We start from the raw sequence: 18,805 nt of genomic DNA, 5'->3' as shown, positions 1-18,805 counted from the left end.
GTGAGAAGAGGGCATACACTTTTCAAATAAAATTAAATATCCTGGCTCAACAATACACATTACTCTCATCAGCTATTCAAAATTCGTATCAAGGGCAAGTGTGACCAAGTCCGAGGTGCTGCAATGCACTTTGTAGAGTGAGTCTAAAGGTTTGTTTCTCCGTTTGTCAGCACCATAACCGCGTTCGTGGGTTTAACCAAAGTGGTAAACATCTGAGACGTCAAGCTGTCCTCGAACACCAAGCTGACACGCCTTTATATGACTGGAATACGTTTCAAGGCGAAGTTAAATTCAACTCACTATTCTTCTAGACCTTAGCTAGCTTTCTGAGGTGAGGTGAAATTGGGTTTAACGTCGCGTCCAAGATTATTGCACTTATATAGCGACGTGCATGCACGCGCGTGTGTGTGTGTGTGGCTGCTTGTACTAGTCCGGACTGATGCCGATTTATGGTGCTAGCCCACTGAGATTCCATGCCGCAGTTTAACATGAATACCCCACTCAGACACAGTGTACTGACTCCGGGCCGACCAGTCCTTGTTTTAGCCCCTTAATCCCGAGCGCCAGACAGGGCAACAACAAGTACCATCTTTTAACGTATTTTGGTATGACGCGGTCTCTAGACCACGCAGGCGGTGCTAGCTTTCTGAATAGCTTTGTTGAATACAAAGAGTAGGGCAGGGTTCGCAACAATCTTTTGAGCGATGTGTATTTACTCACAAGTTATCATCAGGTATTGATAATTTTCTTGTGGTATTCGCTATATTTTTACTCTCTCCGGTCACTCACTCCAATTTCCTTTCAATGATTTTCGTTTGTTGATAATTCCAGGTTTTGTACATTTGGCTCGGCGTCATACTGTGTAGAGATACTACTTCTGGCAATAGGGTGGAGTCGTCTCCCCTTTGTCTCCAGTTCCTGAATCCACAATGGCCAACATGAGCCGCAGAGATATACGTGCCACATATCCCGGTAATATAGAAGTCTTCCATAGAAACTAACGGATGGTGCGGAATTGTGGCCAGCAGGTCATGCACAAGGTCACCGGATATAACATAGGAAGGGCCGTGAATATAACTTGGAAACTTCTCCCCTTTGAATTCGTCTATCGAAACGTAATACTTAGACTTAGAATTTCTAAAGACTGGTGCCCCGTTGTCCAAATAGCCCATCATGATCTTTGGTGTAGTTGAAAAACGTATCAACCTTTCATACAACACTGGCACATGTACATACACATCATCGTCTACTTTATGCACAAAGTGGACGTGATTGAACTGTGCATCTGCCCATTTGAGCAACCCTATGCTCTTATAAATAAGGTTTGTGTATATTTCCTTCTTGTTTATTTGAACTATATCCTTATGCTTGCTAATTTCATCTTCAAGTTTCACGTCATCAGATGCTTGACCGGTGCCCAGTATGAATACCAAACACACAGGTTTACTCGAATTATTGTGGATGGCAGATCCCCACGTTGCCCGGATTGCTTGCCGTTGCTCGAAATGAGTCACGGCTGATATCACTGCTACCAGAAGCCACAGCGAGGCATCATCCTTTAGTTTCTCCTTACACAATCTGCTGTCCACGGAGAACTGGATCTCATCAACAACCTTACTCGGCGTATGTGTCGTCCTTGTTTGGACATGACTCCAATCTGTTCTCCTTAATGTGCAGCATGTAAAATTGTCAGTCGCACAGTCCACGTTTAGTGGTCGGTGAGGTTGGATGAATGCTTTAAGAATAAACACAATAATAACAGTTAGTATAACTATATATCCTCCAGTCCAGCCCCTGAGTCTCCTCATCGCGTCTTCTCAAGCACCGGGTGTTCTGAAGAAAAAACAGATGATATGGATACATGTGCATCAATCATGCCACGAAAAATTAAATGAATAAAATTACTATCATGAAAGAAATCAAAACTTAATTGACGGCATGCGTATTAAAGAAAAAAGGTTTGTTCTACTGCCACCCTACCGATCTTTGGTGGCATTGTATTGTCCCAGAGAGAAGAGAGAAACTATTGCCATTGTGAACTTTCAAGTGGATTTACGGGCAGTGGGGTAGCCTAGTGGTTAAAGCGTTCGCTCGTCATGCCGAAGACCCTTGTTCGATTCCCTATGGTTACAATGTGTGCAGCTCATTTCTTGTGTCCATCGCCATCATATTGCTGAAATATTGCTAACAGCGGCGTAGAACCATACTCACTCACTCAAGTGGGTTTAGATGATCACCGCTGATTGTCTTTTGATATAACAAATGAACCGGCATGAGTCCATAGACACACACATCTGAACCTTGGCAAGAGGGTCAGCCATATGTAGCATCTGATATAATATAAAAGTGTAAATGACTACTGTTTTTTAATGACCATTATCACTACCGCTACGGGCAATTATCTTCCGTGCAGCCCGTTCATGACGCCCGATCATGCAGCCCACTGTGAAATCAATCGGAACACATCGTAGGTAACTTGCATATCTCGAATATGTCTCGTTGAGTTGAAATAAAGCGATGCTCATCCGAATGCACTGGGTAAAGGGAAGTAACTCGTCGTTGTCTGCTTCGAGTTTTGTTAACTCAGTTAACCTGCGGACATATGTTCCAGACCTGTATGAATGTCGGCAAGGTATGGTGTGATGTAGATATATATAGGCTCACACACGGGGCACATCATCCCTCGAGATCGGTTGACAACTAATGATATAATTGCATATTGTTTTAAAATGTTCGCCTAATGAGTACGTTTTAATTATTTCAATATCGTATTCAATTCCACACTGTAATTATAATGTACACAACATTTATCTATTTTACAGGTAAACGACGGCTACATGGACTATGTAAAAAAATTGAGTCTGGTTTGAAGGCAAGTATAACGGTAAACATGTTGTTATTTTAAACCGAGATATAAATATTCAGTTGTCTGTTCAGGCATTTTAAATATCGTTTCTAAAATTAAATTTTATTTAAACCACATTAGCTTATCTCTTCCTGATGTTTATCCGAATGCATTAGGTAGAGGGAATTAACTTGGTTCGTTTGCGTCGAGTTTTGCTAACTCAGTGAAACTGCGGACATGTATTCTTGACCTTTGTGCATGTCGGTAAGGCATATATGTTGTTAACTGATCCCTGAAACCGTATGTTCTGATAATTCGTGTCTGCAAGCTGTGACCTTATCAATATCCGATGTGTAAAATGTTTGTACACGTAGAACGCATTCACAGAGTACTAGTAGCTGCAACAGTTGCTCCACACTTATGTATTCCAATTATGCACACGAATTTGTTTCAATTTTGAATAGTTTACCTGTGTTTGAAGGGAACATACACTTGTATCGATTGTTATCAACCCATAATATGTACACACACTAGGATTTTGTTTGTTTGTTGTTTAACGCCGCACTCAGCAATACTCCAGCTATATGACGGCGGTCTGTAAATAATCGATCTGGACCAGACAATCTAGCGATTGACATCATGAGAATCGACCCACGCAATTGGGATCGATGACATGCATCAACTTAGTCAGCGAGCCTGACCACCCGATCCAGTTGGTCGCCTCTTACGACAAGCATAGTCGCCTTTTATGGCAAGCATGGGTTGCTGAAGACCTATTCCACCCCGGATCTTAACGGGTCCACTCGCTAGGAAAGGAACCATACATCATAATAATTTATAATTTCCATGTTGAAACAAGAAAACAGCGTTATCACTTTCCCCCGTCATGGTGCACTTTAGAATTGTGTGTGTTTGTATAGTAGTGAATAATAGCGATAAACAAAAATAGTCTTATAAAACCTGAAGAAAAGACAGGCACTTGGGCCGCTTTATGTCATCAGAAAAAAATATTAAATGTGAAATTAATTCACACAAAAGACACCTTTTCTGGAAAAAAATAAGTCAGTCTTGATAAGTATCTCTTAGATAAAAAAACTTCAGTAGTTTATTTTAGAAAACCTATCCCTATTGCAGACACAATGCACCAAGTAAATTAACGTGGATAAAGGGCCGTAACTCTGTGGAAAAACAATTTACTGTACCAATTTTCGAATTCAGTCTTGACAAGTATCCCTCAGATAAGCATGCGAACTTTCATTCATGTGACTTCAGTAGTTGCTGAAAAAACCTTCCCCATTATTTCACGCAGTATACAATCAAAGTTGAAAAGCACGGAGAAAGGGTCATATCTCTGTAAAAATGAATTTACGACATCAATTTTCGAACTCATTTGAGATCATAATCAGGAACATCAGAGTGGAAAAAAAATAATTTCTCTGACTCTAACAGTTTTTGAGAAAATTCGTCCCCTTTAAGAAGCCGATGGATGGGCGGGTGGACGGACGAATTCCGTTCCTATATCCCCCGCCCTACTTCGTGCCGGGGAATAATGAAATATATGGTAAAACAACAATTTGAGCCCGGAGCTGACCTTAGTTTGCCGTGGCTAGAGGGATCTCAGCCTGGGCCCAAGTCACTTTAGAGTGTTTGGAGCCTGGTATTGAGTAGGGCTCCTAAGATATACACCGGGAAAGCCACACTTGTATAGCAGATAACCCCGTTAACGTGTCGAATACATAATTCGAGGGATTCGTCTGTTGCTACCGCGAGCATCACATCGATGGATTAGTCGTGAATGCGGTGAATCGCAAATGCGTACACGTGGCATACAGAAATGCATTATCTTCTATGATATAAACGAGTTATTCGGAAATAGTACAAATATATAAAATACATAAAATGCATAAAGCAAAAATGCAAATAATTTAAACAGATCACAGGATTATGAATTTCCCCTAATTAGCAGTGGATCTACGCACGTTGCGCACGTGTTTACAGATAACACGCTTGTTTTAGAAAATCCAAAATACCGAGAAGCTTCCATATGCTGAATTGTAATAACATCGATATGACAATGAGCAAAATACATGCTATACAAGTCTCATCTCCGATATTGTATACAGTGAAATTGTTCCCACTGCTACATGCCTGTTTGAGTCCCGTGAAGATCCGGGGTAGAATAGGTCTTCAGCAACCCATGCTTGCCGTAAAAGGTGACTATGCTTGATGACTAATGGGATCGGACGGTCAGGCTCCCAATTGCGTGAATCGATGCTCATGATATCAATCACTGGATTTTCTACCCCACTCGATTATTTACAGACCGCCGCCATAGAGCTGGAATATTGCTGAGTGCGGCGTTAAACAATAACACACACGTGCCTGTTTTAGTAGATCTGCTGCCTTCATGTTGAGTTCGTAGGACACATGTTTCACTTGGTTTTTGGAGGGGCGGTCGGGTAGCCTAGTGGTTAAAGCGTTCGCTCGTCACGCCGAAGACCCGGGTTCGATTCCCGTCATGGGTACAATGTGTGAAGCACATTTCTGGTGTCCCCCGCCGTGCAAAGAACTGGGGACATCCCATTACAGGTCACGTCAGAACGACCTTTCATCCAACCAATCAGAGCGTCGTTTACCAGATCATGAAAGTGACAGACGGAATGTGTTTTCTGATCATGCAACCTCGAAATATTTAACCCAAGGTATTCTGAACGACAGTTACTGGTTTTACGATTATATCCATACAATCTAGGCCATCTGTAAGCCATTCCAGAATGTTCTTTTTATCAGTTTTAATTTTTTTAACCGAGAATACGTCAAAATATGTTTCGAAGCGTAGTCGCCAGTTTGAAACTAGTGTCGTAAAGCTCGAGAAAGCTGCCTTCTGATTGGCTAATGTCGATTTCTTGTCAGTCATTTCATTGATCGGTCAAGGTTCGCGAGAGGTCGTTCTGACGTGACCCGTAATGGGATGTCCTCAGATCTTTGTTTAGCGGTAGCGAAACCTAAGATCTGATTTTAATGAGATTGCATCGACCATCAATCACCCGTGCACTGAACCAATCAGGGCGTTCCCACCAGACGCCATGGCAGGCTAACAACTCGAGAACACGAACAGAAGAATAGGATGAAACCCCAAACACACGCGTTGGCGATACATGAAAATGAAATACAAAACAGCCCTACTGTTTTTGAATATTGTTTTACATTTTAAGAAAGATTTTTTTTTAAATCCTTACTATAACTGAGCAACAGAAGTCGCTTTTACTTGTAACATATTTTTGTCACACATAATACTTTTCGACAACCTAGCGTCTTTATAGCTGACAGACACAATTGCTGAAAAGGTATTCACAGAACAGTATCATCTGGATATATGTATCATCTTGGATAATAAATAATATAATTATTTCTTTGTTTGTTGTTTAACGCCGCACGCAGCAATATTCCAGCTCTGTTACAGCGGTCTCTAAATAATCCAGCCTGGACTAGACAACCCAGTGATTGACATCATGAGCATCGATCTACGCAAATGGGATACGATGCCATGCAGCGAACAAGAACCTGACCACCAGATCCCGTTAGTCGCCTAACGACAAGCAGTGGTTGCTAAAGACCTCTTCTAACACGGATCTACAAAGGGGTTTAGGGAATGGATTGACATATAGTTCTTTGACAGGAGGGTTGAACAAACTACTGGGCAAGAGAAAGTATTCATCAATGTTTGATGTTTAAAAAAATGGTTGTCAGTAAGCGAAGGGTGTGTGCAAAACAAAATGTTGACGAATATCAGTTTTTCATTATATATCGAATTGTCGCCAGAATGATACCATCCTGTATTTCGATTAACTTCTATTAGACCATAAAACTCTAAATAATGATCTTCATCCTTTATAGTTGTAGAAGCGGAGTTTGTATCTAAATCTAAATCGCCTTATGCAAAAGACACACTTAGTGTTCTAATCAAATATTGAATCCACGTTACAGAGAATAATCTATTGTTGTGAGCATAATCACGCGGAGGTGGAGCGTCATGATCAGTTGGTTGTGGCTGATACAAATATGTAGCTAACATAAACTGTTGGGTTCCGAAATAACAGTCATTTTCCATACATTAAAGACAATTAAGAAATATTTGACACTGGAATCAGAAACTTTGTGAAATTATTTTGTAATTACACAATGATGAGAATAAGACCCGTTGGACTCATTCTAACACCTCAACAAGATAAGTGAATATGTCCGGCACACATATCACAGCGTCACATAACAACGCGACACTTGCATTTGTAATCTGGGTGCCGTTGTACAAAAAGAACCTTTGCATTAAGACTGCCGTATGTCTATGTTAAGGTATGGGAGTTACGTTCACCTTAGCGCTAAGATCGCTTTGTACAACGGCACCCTAAATTTCATTTGTATGAGATGCCAACGCTTACGGTAGATTTACTTTATTCTGTGTTAAATTCCATATAAGCGAAATTGTCTCCGGTCCATATTCATAAATAGTCACGGCCTCCGGATCTAAACCAGTTTTATCTGTCAGTGAAAATTTGCTTTTAAATCCGCAGTCGTATGCATGGTACGCGGAAACATAGGCTGCACAGATGCCAGTAATATACACATCCTCTATCGACACCAATGGAATTGTGGGTATCACAGACAAAAGGTCCCGGATGAGATCCCCGGAAATGAGATAAGACCCACCACGCATGTAATGCGGGAGAGACGTTCCTGAATATTCACTTGATGAAATGTGATATCGGGAAGAAGAATTACGTATTGGCTTTGCATTCACTTCCCTGTGGCCCATGATAAATCCTGACTGGCGTTCAAATGATGAAAGTATTCGAGATAATCCTGTCATTTGAAAATACACGTCATCATCCAGTTTGAGGAGAAACTGCACATTTGTGACTTGTAAAATTGCCCATTTGAGCATAGCAATGCTCTTGAAAACCACGTTCTTGTACGTATCTTCTTTGTTTATTTGCACAATATCTCCATACTGATGAATTTCCTTGTTGATTTGCTGACTGTGAGGACCGTTCGTTGTACCAATAATAAACACCATACATACATGGCTGTCCTTATTTACATTCACCGTAGACCCCCATGTTTGCCGTATAGCGTTCCTGGCTTGAAAATGAGCAGTCGCTGATATCACAGCAATCAGAAGCCACACTCGATTATCTCCCTTTGATACATCCTGGCAGACACTGCTCGAAACCGGAAATGACAAATCCTCCACTATTGAACTGCTTTTTTCCAGTTTCGTTATATGAGGCTCTACGAGTGAAATGTCGATCTTTTCAATACAACAGGATCTTGTTTTCGTTGACCATCGGGATGCCGATTTACCGATATTGATACAGAACCATAGATACACGGCCACAGCTGTGGAGAGGAACAGAGCCAGCTTTCTTGGACATAGTCGCTTCATAATGTCCTGTCATAAAGAAAAGACGAGAGTTAGAAGGGAGAGTAGAAGACTTAATCATTGATGACATGTTAACGTTCATCAGGTATATGTATCGAACAGTATGTTGGGATATTTCGATTTGTTCGATCGATACAAGGAAGGAATTATTATGAAGATGAGTGAGTCTATAACAATGCGGGCAATATTAGAAGATGCCTCACTCTGACTCACTCGCCAGGCCCTGACTTCTTTGCAGCCTTATGACTTTCAGCCACTAAGGCTCATCAGTTACCATAAATCAATTTTCTGGCTGAAGCAATTGATGGTGACGAAATCTCAGTTGAGAAAAAAATGTTTTTGGTGGAGGAACTTTGTGGATGACAGCCCATATGTTAGTCAATACCTAAATGACGGGATTGTTTGTCAACACGTACTGTCTGGTTTGAACGTTAACTAACACGAATAACGCTCCTTTTTTAGTATTACAAGAGAGAATTCATTGGCCATTGACTTACCTCACTACGCCAAATTATGATCCGACAGAGCAAAATTGTACATTGTATATTGAAACGTAAGATGTGATTTTGCGAAAACTTGTTTAAGAAAACAAACTGGCTGGTTTCGTTGTAATAATATTAGGAGATACACATTGTGTGTTTTCAATGGAGAGCTAGGTTGACTGTACATTGAAACGTTCTCAACTGAATTTGGGACCGAAGCCCATTATCTTTATCGAAAGTGTTATTTGGGATAATACTATCTTGCTAAAGTACAAATTAAAGTACTTTTCAGGGTTGACTCCGATCCAGCATTCGAACACACACTGCCAAAGTGAGGCACCTTATCGTCAGCTCACAAAGTCAGCGATCTGACCAACTCTGCCACCGAGGCTCCCACAAAATGGAAGTCCGATAAGTGGTAGTCTAGATCATGTACTTTGTGTACCCCCTCTGATAACTGTAGATTGGCATAGGCGAAAAGCTATGAATACACAATGCCTTTATCTGGGTATGTCCAATGCATGATTGTAAGAAGTCAACAGCAGTGATAAATCATGAAAGATCCAGTCCAGGGGGGTGATGTTTTTTTCATTTTGCCAGGCTATTCGAGTGTCATTGCTGGGATATCAGGACAGCTCATTATCAAACCAGGAGAGCTATACGGCAAACCTGAATTATTTTACGTCACATTTCAAATTGAACATATGGTATGAATGTTAACATTTTTTCACTGATCACTAAAACAGTACACATGGAGATGATTTTAAAACAGAACAATGAAAGTAGCAGTACAATGCAACATTTATATATGATATCAGACCCTTTTTTACAACACCATGTGTAGCAAAAGTCCAGTGTGCAGATTTCTGCTGGAGGGGTGTACCTTTCAATTACTAAGATTGTGGATGATGGACATAAATAGCATTATTTCTCATGTACACTGACGGATCAATGGAAACGGATGACCATGACCAAGTTGCAAGGACTTTGGGCCGTGTGGCCTGTTTCAGACAGATTGGGCGGAAGATAGACAGGCAAAGAAGTCGCAGACCTCCTGTCCTACACTACTCAGGAAAACACTACTTACGCACCCTCCATCTGAGGAATGATATCATCACTGTGACCTCTGAGAAGAATATAATAGTGTTGAATCCTATTTCTTGTGATCAGATGTATCACAACTTCTTCACGTCGTCGAGTTGGGGCGTGCATTGGTTCCCATGGTAAACACAAAACTTACAATTTGGACATTTTGAAGGATTAAAGGGAGTTCCATTTGCTGATTTTAATCTTAATGGTAGATCAAATACAGAACAACTGTCCCACCTTCCAAACACAATACCTTCATATTTGCTCTCATTCATGGCATAACCTGTAATGATGTTGATATATAATTCATGTCTTTTGGCAATGCAAGTATCTTCCTTTCCATTTATACTGTCAGGTACACGGGTGGCAAAGTCATCTAAGGTGCTACGATTCGCTGTGCAGAGTTGCGTCTCTTGGGTGCGCTAGAAACCCATGATTATGGGTTCGAATCCCGGTTCGCCCCGATTATGTTTCTAGGTTTGTCAACACCATACCCGTGCTCGTGGGTTTCACCGAAGTGGTAAACGTCTGGGACCTGCATCCCACATTAAGCTGACACGCCGCGATATAACTGGAATACTGTTAAAAGCGGCGTTAAACCCAACTCCCTCATTCACTCCTTGTTTAGTCAGTTTATGTTATAGCATTAAACTACGTTTATATGTATTCCATAATCAAAAGAAATTTCGGCTACAACAGAATTCATTGAACAAATCCGTCGACACCATTACCCGTGAAGATCCTGGGGGTAGAATAGGTCTTCGGCGATCCATGCTTGCCGTAAAAGGTAACAAAGTTTGTCGTTGGAGGCGACTAACGGGATTGGGTGGTCAGGCTCGCTTACTTGGTGGATGCATGTCATCGTATCCCAAATGTGTGGATCGATGCTCATGATGTCAATCACTAGCTATAGATTGTCTTGTCCAGACTCGATTATTTTACAGACCGCCGCCATATAGCTGTAATATTGCTGAGTTCGGCGTTAAACATCAAACAAACAAATATTAATATATGTTTATGAATCACTATCAAATAAGTATGATACCCCTCAAACAAACATGCAACGGCAAGTCAAGAGTCCCTTGTTAAAAGTCAAAATAGGGAATAGCATCGAACATAGCTTTGGTCACTCAATAGGTCAAATTTGAAAATATCCACCACATGTCTATCATAAAACACTTTGAAAGCTTCGCTTAAACCTTGAATGATGTCACCTTGATAAAACAATGTTTTGGCAAGAGTCGTGTGACATAAAGGTAAAGTTAATGAAAGGTTGAAGCAATCTAGATCTAACTATGAAACAACAGAGGCAGTTTGACTGGTCTCCTGTATCGAACTCAGTTAGCAGTTGGCTATATGATCAATATTTAACGATATCAGATCATCGATATTCCGGAAGCTTAAGTAAAACTTCTTTTATCAGATTTCCTTGGTATTGTTTCAGCAATCCCAGTTGACATTTTGGCCATTATGCATAAAGAAACAGATCTGCAAGAAGGCTAGCATCATCGGTGCCCATGGGAATGACGTCTTCTTACCAAATATGGCTTATCCCCAAATTCCACATAGATTTTATCTATGAGAAAGTTAAGCATTTCAGATATTGTTTTCCCAGTAAACTTCAGATGATATTTGCTTTCTTTTCTGATAAATTGCCCTGAATCATGTAAGCTAGAGATGTAAACAATATGGTCTAACAGAAGACTAACAAAACAATCACCGTTGAGCAACAAACAAATAAAGCATCACATCACATTACAAAGTGTTCCATATAGTAGTGTTAAGTGCACACGCCCACGTATGGCAGTTGACACATACAACAAAACGGGATTTTGCGGATGACAGACCATGATATAAATGGCCACGATAAGATAACAAATCCAGTTTCTTCTATGTTCCTACTAGGTTAAATCTAGGTCGAGGTATCGTAGCAACGAAGATTAGACCGGTATGACAGTGTAAAATGGAATGGAAGGGTAGAACAAAAAATATAAGACTGTATATATTCAATACAAACCAACACGAATACCTTTTCCAATTGTTTATGTTAATGAACTCGCGGCTTGACTGTGGTTTTAGATGATAGACGTTAATATATTCACATTACGACAACAATAAACGCGAAATCAAGGCTCTCAAAACTTTCCGAAACGCACTAATGCACTCTCTCTCTCTAGGTGTAGATAAGATATATGAATGAACAACTTCTTTATTTATGAGCGATGTTTCGGTGCATGTTCTAACTCCGTTGGCAAGCAAGTGGTGTGGAGAGTAGGGTTGACCAGTATATATACAGGTATGAGACAGTGTTTCTCACAGTTGAGTAAATGGGGTGTTGTTGCAATAGAGTGGAGAAGCCTGTTATGTACACAATCCGGATGTTTATAAGGTAAAAGATCCAACAGGTGAGTCAGTTGTGTAAACAGAAGGATTATAACGGTAACTTCTCCTTATTGCCTACAGTGCACTTTGCCTACTGTCAAAACAACTTAATAGTTCAGGCCACACAGTAGCAGAAACGTTATGTCTATATCGTATTTAACTCATCCTGGATTGTCATTATCCACAAACAAGGAATTTAACAGGAGTTCTAATGGTGATCTCCCATTAGTTACACGTCCCATTTGTCACACACCTCTATATTCCAAGTTGTTACACAGCCAGGGAGGAGGCCAGGAGGGGATTAAGTAAGTCAAACACCTACTGAGTAATGGACCAGTCCTGAGTACATAGGATTACCACTGAGACCAAGTGAAATGTTATGATATGACTAAAAGGCAACTAATCTGTTTTGAATCTATGGTTAAGCTGTCTTACAACAATATAAATGAAACAATGAGATATTCTTTAGAGAATTAATTGTCAATGTATTTTTTTTACAAGAGTCAGGTCTGTACTCCAGTTTTAATCTTATGATTTAATTATGTTACCTGGGTATGTAGGATTTGTTTCAGTATCAACATCACCAAAGAAAAAAAACAGAATTAAACCCATACTAACTGACATCGAATACTGGGCTTCCCAGTGGGGTTTCAACATTAACACACAAAAAACAATCGGCTTACTTAAAAAAAAAACATATGCCAAATTTAACACGCAAACTCTCACTTAATGATGAAATTTTCACCTTCCAAAAAGAAGCAACATTTTTAGGTACAACTTTTGCCCAACAGCTTACATGGGCACACCACATTGCATGTATGGATGCATAGTTGCATGTAACCCGTCTGTTGTTTAGTCTGTTCCTGGCGCTATCAAGTAAGAAAGGTCTCCCTTAACGCTGTGACACGCCGTGGGTTAGCCATCATTAGACTACCCAGCTATTCATTAACACTGTCAATAGTTATATATTCTGTTACGGGTGTTGAGTCAGTTAATGTTAATGTCTCTCATTTGCAAATCTGTGGTTTGTTTCACTCTTGTACATAATTGGTTTGTTCACTGGCTGCTCATTGGATTTAGATGACAATAGTTTGACTGTGAACACAGCCGTCCTTTCCTTCTTCAAAGGATTAATAACGTATGAAAACGCATAGAGTTCCCCTTTCATCTACTCGGTGTTGGGAGGAAATATATGTTTAAAAGCATCTCGCACGTTTGTCAATAGAGTGAGAGTGAGTATGGTTTTACGCCGCTTTAAGCAATATTCAAGGAATATCACGGCGGGGGACACCAGAAATGGGCTTCACACATTGTACCCTGTTGGGAATCGAACGCGGGTCTTCGGCGTGACGAGCGAACGCTTTAATCACTAGGCTACCCGACCGCCCCTTGTCAATAGAGCGTACACTAACAATAACATTCAATATACTTTGGAGTAGTACACGATTAATGTATGCACAAGGGGTGCACTTTCCATCGTGTAGGAAAAGTGACTGAACATCAGCTTTACTGTATGCGATCGGCATTGAAGGCGATTAGAAATGAAACCATTATGACTGATTGGAATATTTTATGAATTGATGGTACGCAGGGATATGTAAAAGCTTTGATTACGATTGATTGATTGTTGGAGTCTTTAATGTGGATTGCTTCTTGGAGTCTTCTGATTTGGAAGTCTTTAATGTTGGTTGTAAGGGCTTAGATTTTGTACCACTGGATGCTGTGGCTAGGGTTGTCACGGATGTTTGATAAAGCTGACTTCGAGTCAACTTGAGAATCTGAGCTCTGATGTTTTTAAATTCGGGGTTTGAGGGGCCCTGATGTTTCGCCAACATGGCCACAATTACACGGAACGGAAGACGCTCATCTGTGTGGATCTGTTTGCGGTTAACAGTGGTGTGGAGCTTATTGATTGCTTTCTGTACAAGTACATAAAGGAAAGGTAGTTGACGATTAGATTCTTCTCCCATGGTGAACTACATACGTGGGCTTTGGGAGTTGAGGTGGTCCAGTAGGGTTCTGGGGTCCTTGTTAGGATGTAGGATGACAAAGGTGTCATCATCTTAGTGGAACCAGCAGATGTTATGGGGGATATTTCCGGGGCTTTTCTTCCAGGTGGGTCGTGACGATCGTGGTGATTAAGGTTGATAGTGGGGGTCCCATGTGGAGGTTGCGGGTTTGTTGACAGATGTGATCTCCCCGGGTGAAGTATTTGGGGCAGATACGGGAGTGTATAAGCCGGATAATCTGTCAGGTGTCTGTCTGGTGTCTGTCAGGTGTCTGTCTGGTGTCTGAGGATGGGGTGGATTTCATCAATACTCAACTCAATATACCTACCTAACACCTATTTATATGCTTATCAACCATACTTTGTACATCACTTGCTTGATAAAGGTGTTAGGACCTATACCGTCACTCTTAATTATACTAAAGAAGTTGTTCATCCAAATAGCTTATCCAAATAGCAAGTGCCTATCAAAGAAGTTACGCGAATATAACTCTAAAATAGACACATTCTCAAAAACACATTGTAACTGAAACATCACACATCGCCGATTTACATAATAATTCAGTCAAGCATAATTGCCCTTAACTTTAAATCAATCTTTTTGGAAGGACATTCAGAAGAATCTAGCTGAGCCGTTGAGGTTTTCATTTTCAGTGAGTTGGGCTTAACGCCGCTTTGGATTGCTGTTTCTGACGGATTTGAAGTATTTATCAATGAACGGACATGTCACGTGCATCCAAGGACAGGGTTTATCACGGCAAAGTGTAAATCATAGTTAAAACACGACTCCGTGATTTGGGTTGAAAATGTGAAACCCAGAAGCGAGGGAAATGATACAATACAGTAGTCGTGGTATAAAATGAATTCGATCACATCGGGCGAGAGAAAGACCGCGTGCAGACAAGTCACGAAATCCTGACATGTAAGATTGAGTACCCTTTCACTACCTGCTCCGGAAGCTCAGTGGGAAAATAATGGGTTACAATAAATATGATATGTGAGGTTGCAGGTTCGATTCACGTCATTCAATTTTCATATGAAGAAATAGTGATTTTGACCAGTACAAAATCAAGATTAGATGTATATTAAAATGCCTTTTTTACAATTCAAATGTAAGGCCTCTGATCAGGTCTGACTTTAAAGTAGTACCTCTCACAAGGTTACTTAGAGACAGCAAAATACCAACTGTTTATAATGACAAGCCATAAATCTCACTTTGCATGTCCACGACATATAGGCGCTCCTTGAGATGTAGGTCGGTGCAGTAAACACGAGATGAAAGTGAACTCGAATTGAATTCAGTGGGTTAGCTTTAGTGTGTTTCAGATAAGGTTGATGATTAGGTACGGGAGAGTAGTATGAAGTAATATTTAAAATATATCAATTGCCAATTTGAAATCTAAAACATACACATTTCCTTGATCTTGGAGTGTCTGGTGACGATATTGCAAGGCAATGTCACCACGACTTTGACACAGGGCTGTTGTGTGATGTGTTATTGACATAGTGTCACATTACAAATCAAAATCTAAAACGGACATTTTTCTTTCTTTTCAGTGGGTGGTGGGGATGTAGTGTTCCGATACATACACAGAATTGTTGCCCTGGCATACCTCTCGCCTCGACGCGCCAACGTTTTCTGCCATCTTTTATTCGGAGACAAAACAATGAGTCGTCAGTAAACCTGGCGTAACGCCTATGGTGCACAGCCTGCCCCTGGTTTTGCCCGCCCCATCCCCAGTCGTTCATGCCTACGGTGAGCGGTTGGAGTCACACCCTACATAGGACGGTTTTAAGCGGTAAAAGTTGAAATTTGCCTTTGATGTTGGGATATGGACACAAACCCATCCCCCCCCCCCCCCCCCCCCCCCCCCACACACACACACACACACACACACAAACACACACATGTTCATGTTGCGTTCAGATGCAATGCAACGTTACTGCAAATGTGCACCTCAACGATAGCTACATTCAAATCATTAGTTTGTAGTACATATCGCCCCAATCTGAACAGACACTATATTGTATCCGACAACACAATCGCCAAAACGCGATAACGGTTTTCATTGAACAGAACACAGACAACGGTTCAGATCGATTCATTGTCTGGCACATTCACCAAATGTCATAAAAAATATTCCAAACATCTATTTTCAAATGTGGTATTGAATACAGTGAGAAATGTGATAATATATCGGCAATATCGTGGAAATACCCTGTGCCATGTCTGAATAAAAATCACTGCAAACCATTGATACACAGAAAAGATTGAAACTGGTGCACTTACATTGCCGAACGCCGGACTTGGGGACACTGGTAGATCGCGTCGTCTGTCTATTCCAACTCACAACTGAAGTGATGTTTCAACCAAGCAACATTTGAATGATAGATAATCTGACAGATAGTAGCCAGGGAGGTGACCCACTACATGAACGAATAAGCGTTACCAAAGGCAGCTGATTACAAGGTATCTCAAATCCAGATCACGGCATTACAATGCTTTTGAAAAGCTGTTATGTTATATTTCTTTAAATACATGTCACCAAATAATTAAGTTATATGTCTTATGCCTTAACATGATAAGTATTTTTCGAAAAAAGGGGATGGGAGTATCTCAACAAATATAGCAATTAATTAAGTAGTTGCTGACTTTCAAAAAGCAACTTGATTCCCTGGATGATTTATTTGCATGTAACGAGCACTCACTAGAATATCAAGATATCGCATCAACCCTCAATGGTCTACATATGTATGCTTTTAATTGCTCCCATGCACGCACGCACACACGTCTTCGTGTTATGGGTATTCGAGGCCCTAAGAAATATTTCTCACGATCAGTACGTGTCTAATAACGACACACTAAGATTAAGTCTTACCTTTGAGAAAATGTGTTTCTGTTTACACTTGGATGGTCAAATGGCCACGTCTTGTTAATTGTATAGCGATAATGCCTCGCCTAGTGAGACGAGTCGATCAGGCGCCATCTTGTTATCGTCACATGATTTCGAGCCCCTCAATGACAGTCACGCTTGGGAGTAGATGCACAGCATGAACAGTGACACGACATTACAGACAGGCAGTTTACGTAGAGGGGAATGTCCGAGTAACTCTCCATTCCTTAAAAATAATGGAGCAGAGGCCCCGCAGGGGCCGAGGCCCATTATTTTTAAGGAATGGAGAGTTACGAGGCTATTCCCCTACTTAAAACTCATCCCTACTTTTACACTTTGACAAAATATTCTGTAGGTGAAAATATTTGAAAAAATCAAATGCTGCTTCAAGATAATGTACAGTTGACAAGCAACTCTCCATTCCTGAAAAATAATGGAGCGTTCAAACAATAGAATGACGTCACAGATGTGTTTTAAAACAGCTGCCGATACATAAGCGGTGCATGTAATTGTTCCGATGCCAAATTACCAAAAGATCAAGTTTAATTAAAATGTGCATTAGTGAAAAAGTAAATTTTGTGGTATGTTTTCATTACTTATTGAATACCTTTTCTTGTGTAGCTTAATTCGCAACATACAAACAAACAAACATTAACATATGTTTATGAATCACTATCAAATAAGTATGATACTCTTCAAACATTATTAGTAATTATAGGTAAACTATCGAGTAAACAAACAATATATTTCTGCTAAAAAGGTGACTTTAAATTTGCATCTGTACATGTTCTGCCCTAGTTTTGTCACACATCGGGGATGCCTTTGTTTAAGTTATACAGCGAGACCAGTGCGAGATTGTGCATTATTCACTGCGGCAGATGTGATGGTTTTTTTATAAGACATACAGGTGTTAATGTCCCACTGGCTTATAATGCACAGTGTTGTTATATGCATGGCTGGGGGCTATTTTGTGCGCTTTGCGCATGCTTGTTCTGGGCTGTATCTGGGATAGCTTACTGATAACTGCAGTCGAACCTCGTTTTCTCGAACTCCGTTGTCTCGAAAGTACTAAAATCTCGAACCTATTCTCCGGTCCCGACCGCCTCACTGTATAGATACATATACATTTGCCCGCTTATATCCAATTTGAGAATACATACATAACGCTATTTCCAACCTTGGACTCTGTTTTAAGTTTGACTATACTTTAGAATAGTGTACCTTTTTCTAGAAGTTGGCACCTGCCAGATTAACGGTTTAGAAAAGCGCGATTATATCTAGCACCTTTCCGCACACATCTAACATCGCAGTAAAAGAAAAGTTCAATTTAAACCAATGGCTGAACCAATTACCGTATTCGACGTAATAAGCGTTCCACTCTAACAAGCGCCAACGGCGATATTTGCTAATATATTGGCTAGTGAACAATCCAAATTAGCACCCCTTCCGATTGATCAATGTACACAAGATTTATTTATCCGTCTATAATATGCACTCGTGTGTAATATGCACCCTTAATTATGGGCAATTATATTCGGGAAAAAATATATCTGTCGAATATAAACATTTCAGACTGTCAGCATAAACCACGAAATTTATCTTTCAACTCTGTTTTTTCCACCAAAATAATATTCTAATAAGAGCCACCTATTTCTAATTTTGAGA

The 18,805-nt window shown here is 40.4% G+C and overlaps 2 protein-coding genes across 2 annotated transcripts; both read right to left on the bottom strand.

Moving 5' to 3' along the window:
- Nucleotides 1-503: 503 nt before the first annotated feature.
- LOC124140567 (acetylgalactosaminyl-O-glycosyl-glycoprotein beta-1,3-N-acetylglucosaminyltransferase-like) lies at nt 504-16,682 on the bottom strand. The gene is made up of 2 exons (XM_046508209.2): nt 16,537-16,682; nt 504-1,833 (listed from the first exon to the last, which is right to left on the bottom strand). Exon 2 carries the CDS (start codon nt 1,806-1,808, stop codon nt 786-788), a length of 1,023 nt encoding a protein of 340 aa, XP_046364165.2. The 5' UTR covers nt 1,809-1,833; nt 16,537-16,682; the 3' UTR covers nt 504-785.
- On the bottom strand, nt 6,409-17,451 carry LOC124140568 (acetylgalactosaminyl-O-glycosyl-glycoprotein beta-1,3-N-acetylglucosaminyltransferase-like). The gene is made up of 2 exons (XM_046508210.2): nt 17,126-17,451; nt 6,409-8,294 (listed from the first exon to the last, which is right to left on the bottom strand). The coding sequence occupies exon 2, from the start codon at nt 8,286-8,288 to the stop codon at nt 7,281-7,283; it is 1,008 nt and encodes a 335-aa protein (XP_046364166.2). The 5' UTR covers nt 8,289-8,294; nt 17,126-17,451; the 3' UTR covers nt 6,409-7,280.
- Between the last annotated feature and the right edge of the window lie 1,354 nt (nt 17,452-18,805).

The sequence above is a fragment of the Haliotis rufescens genome, unplaced genomic scaffold (assembly GCF_023055435.1).
Source record: "Haliotis rufescens isolate VD_foot unplaced genomic scaffold, xgHalRufe1.0.p SCAF_6, whole genome shotgun sequence".
Lineage (NCBI taxonomy): Eukaryota > Metazoa > Mollusca > Gastropoda > Lepetellida > Haliotidae > Haliotis > Haliotis rufescens.
The sequence above is the reverse complement of the archived record's forward strand: the minus strand, read 5'-3'. Positions and strand labels throughout refer to the sequence as shown.

What these genes read in the sequence shown, in the direction of transcription:
- LOC124140568 (XM_046508210.2), bottom strand. Translation starts at nt 8,288, where the DNA reads ATGAAGCGACTATGTCCAAGAAAGCTGGCTCTGTTCCTCTCCACAGCT.
- LOC124140567 (XM_046508209.2), bottom strand. Translation starts at nt 1,808, where the DNA reads ATGAGGAGACTCAGGGGCTGGACTGGAGGATATATAGTTATACTAACT.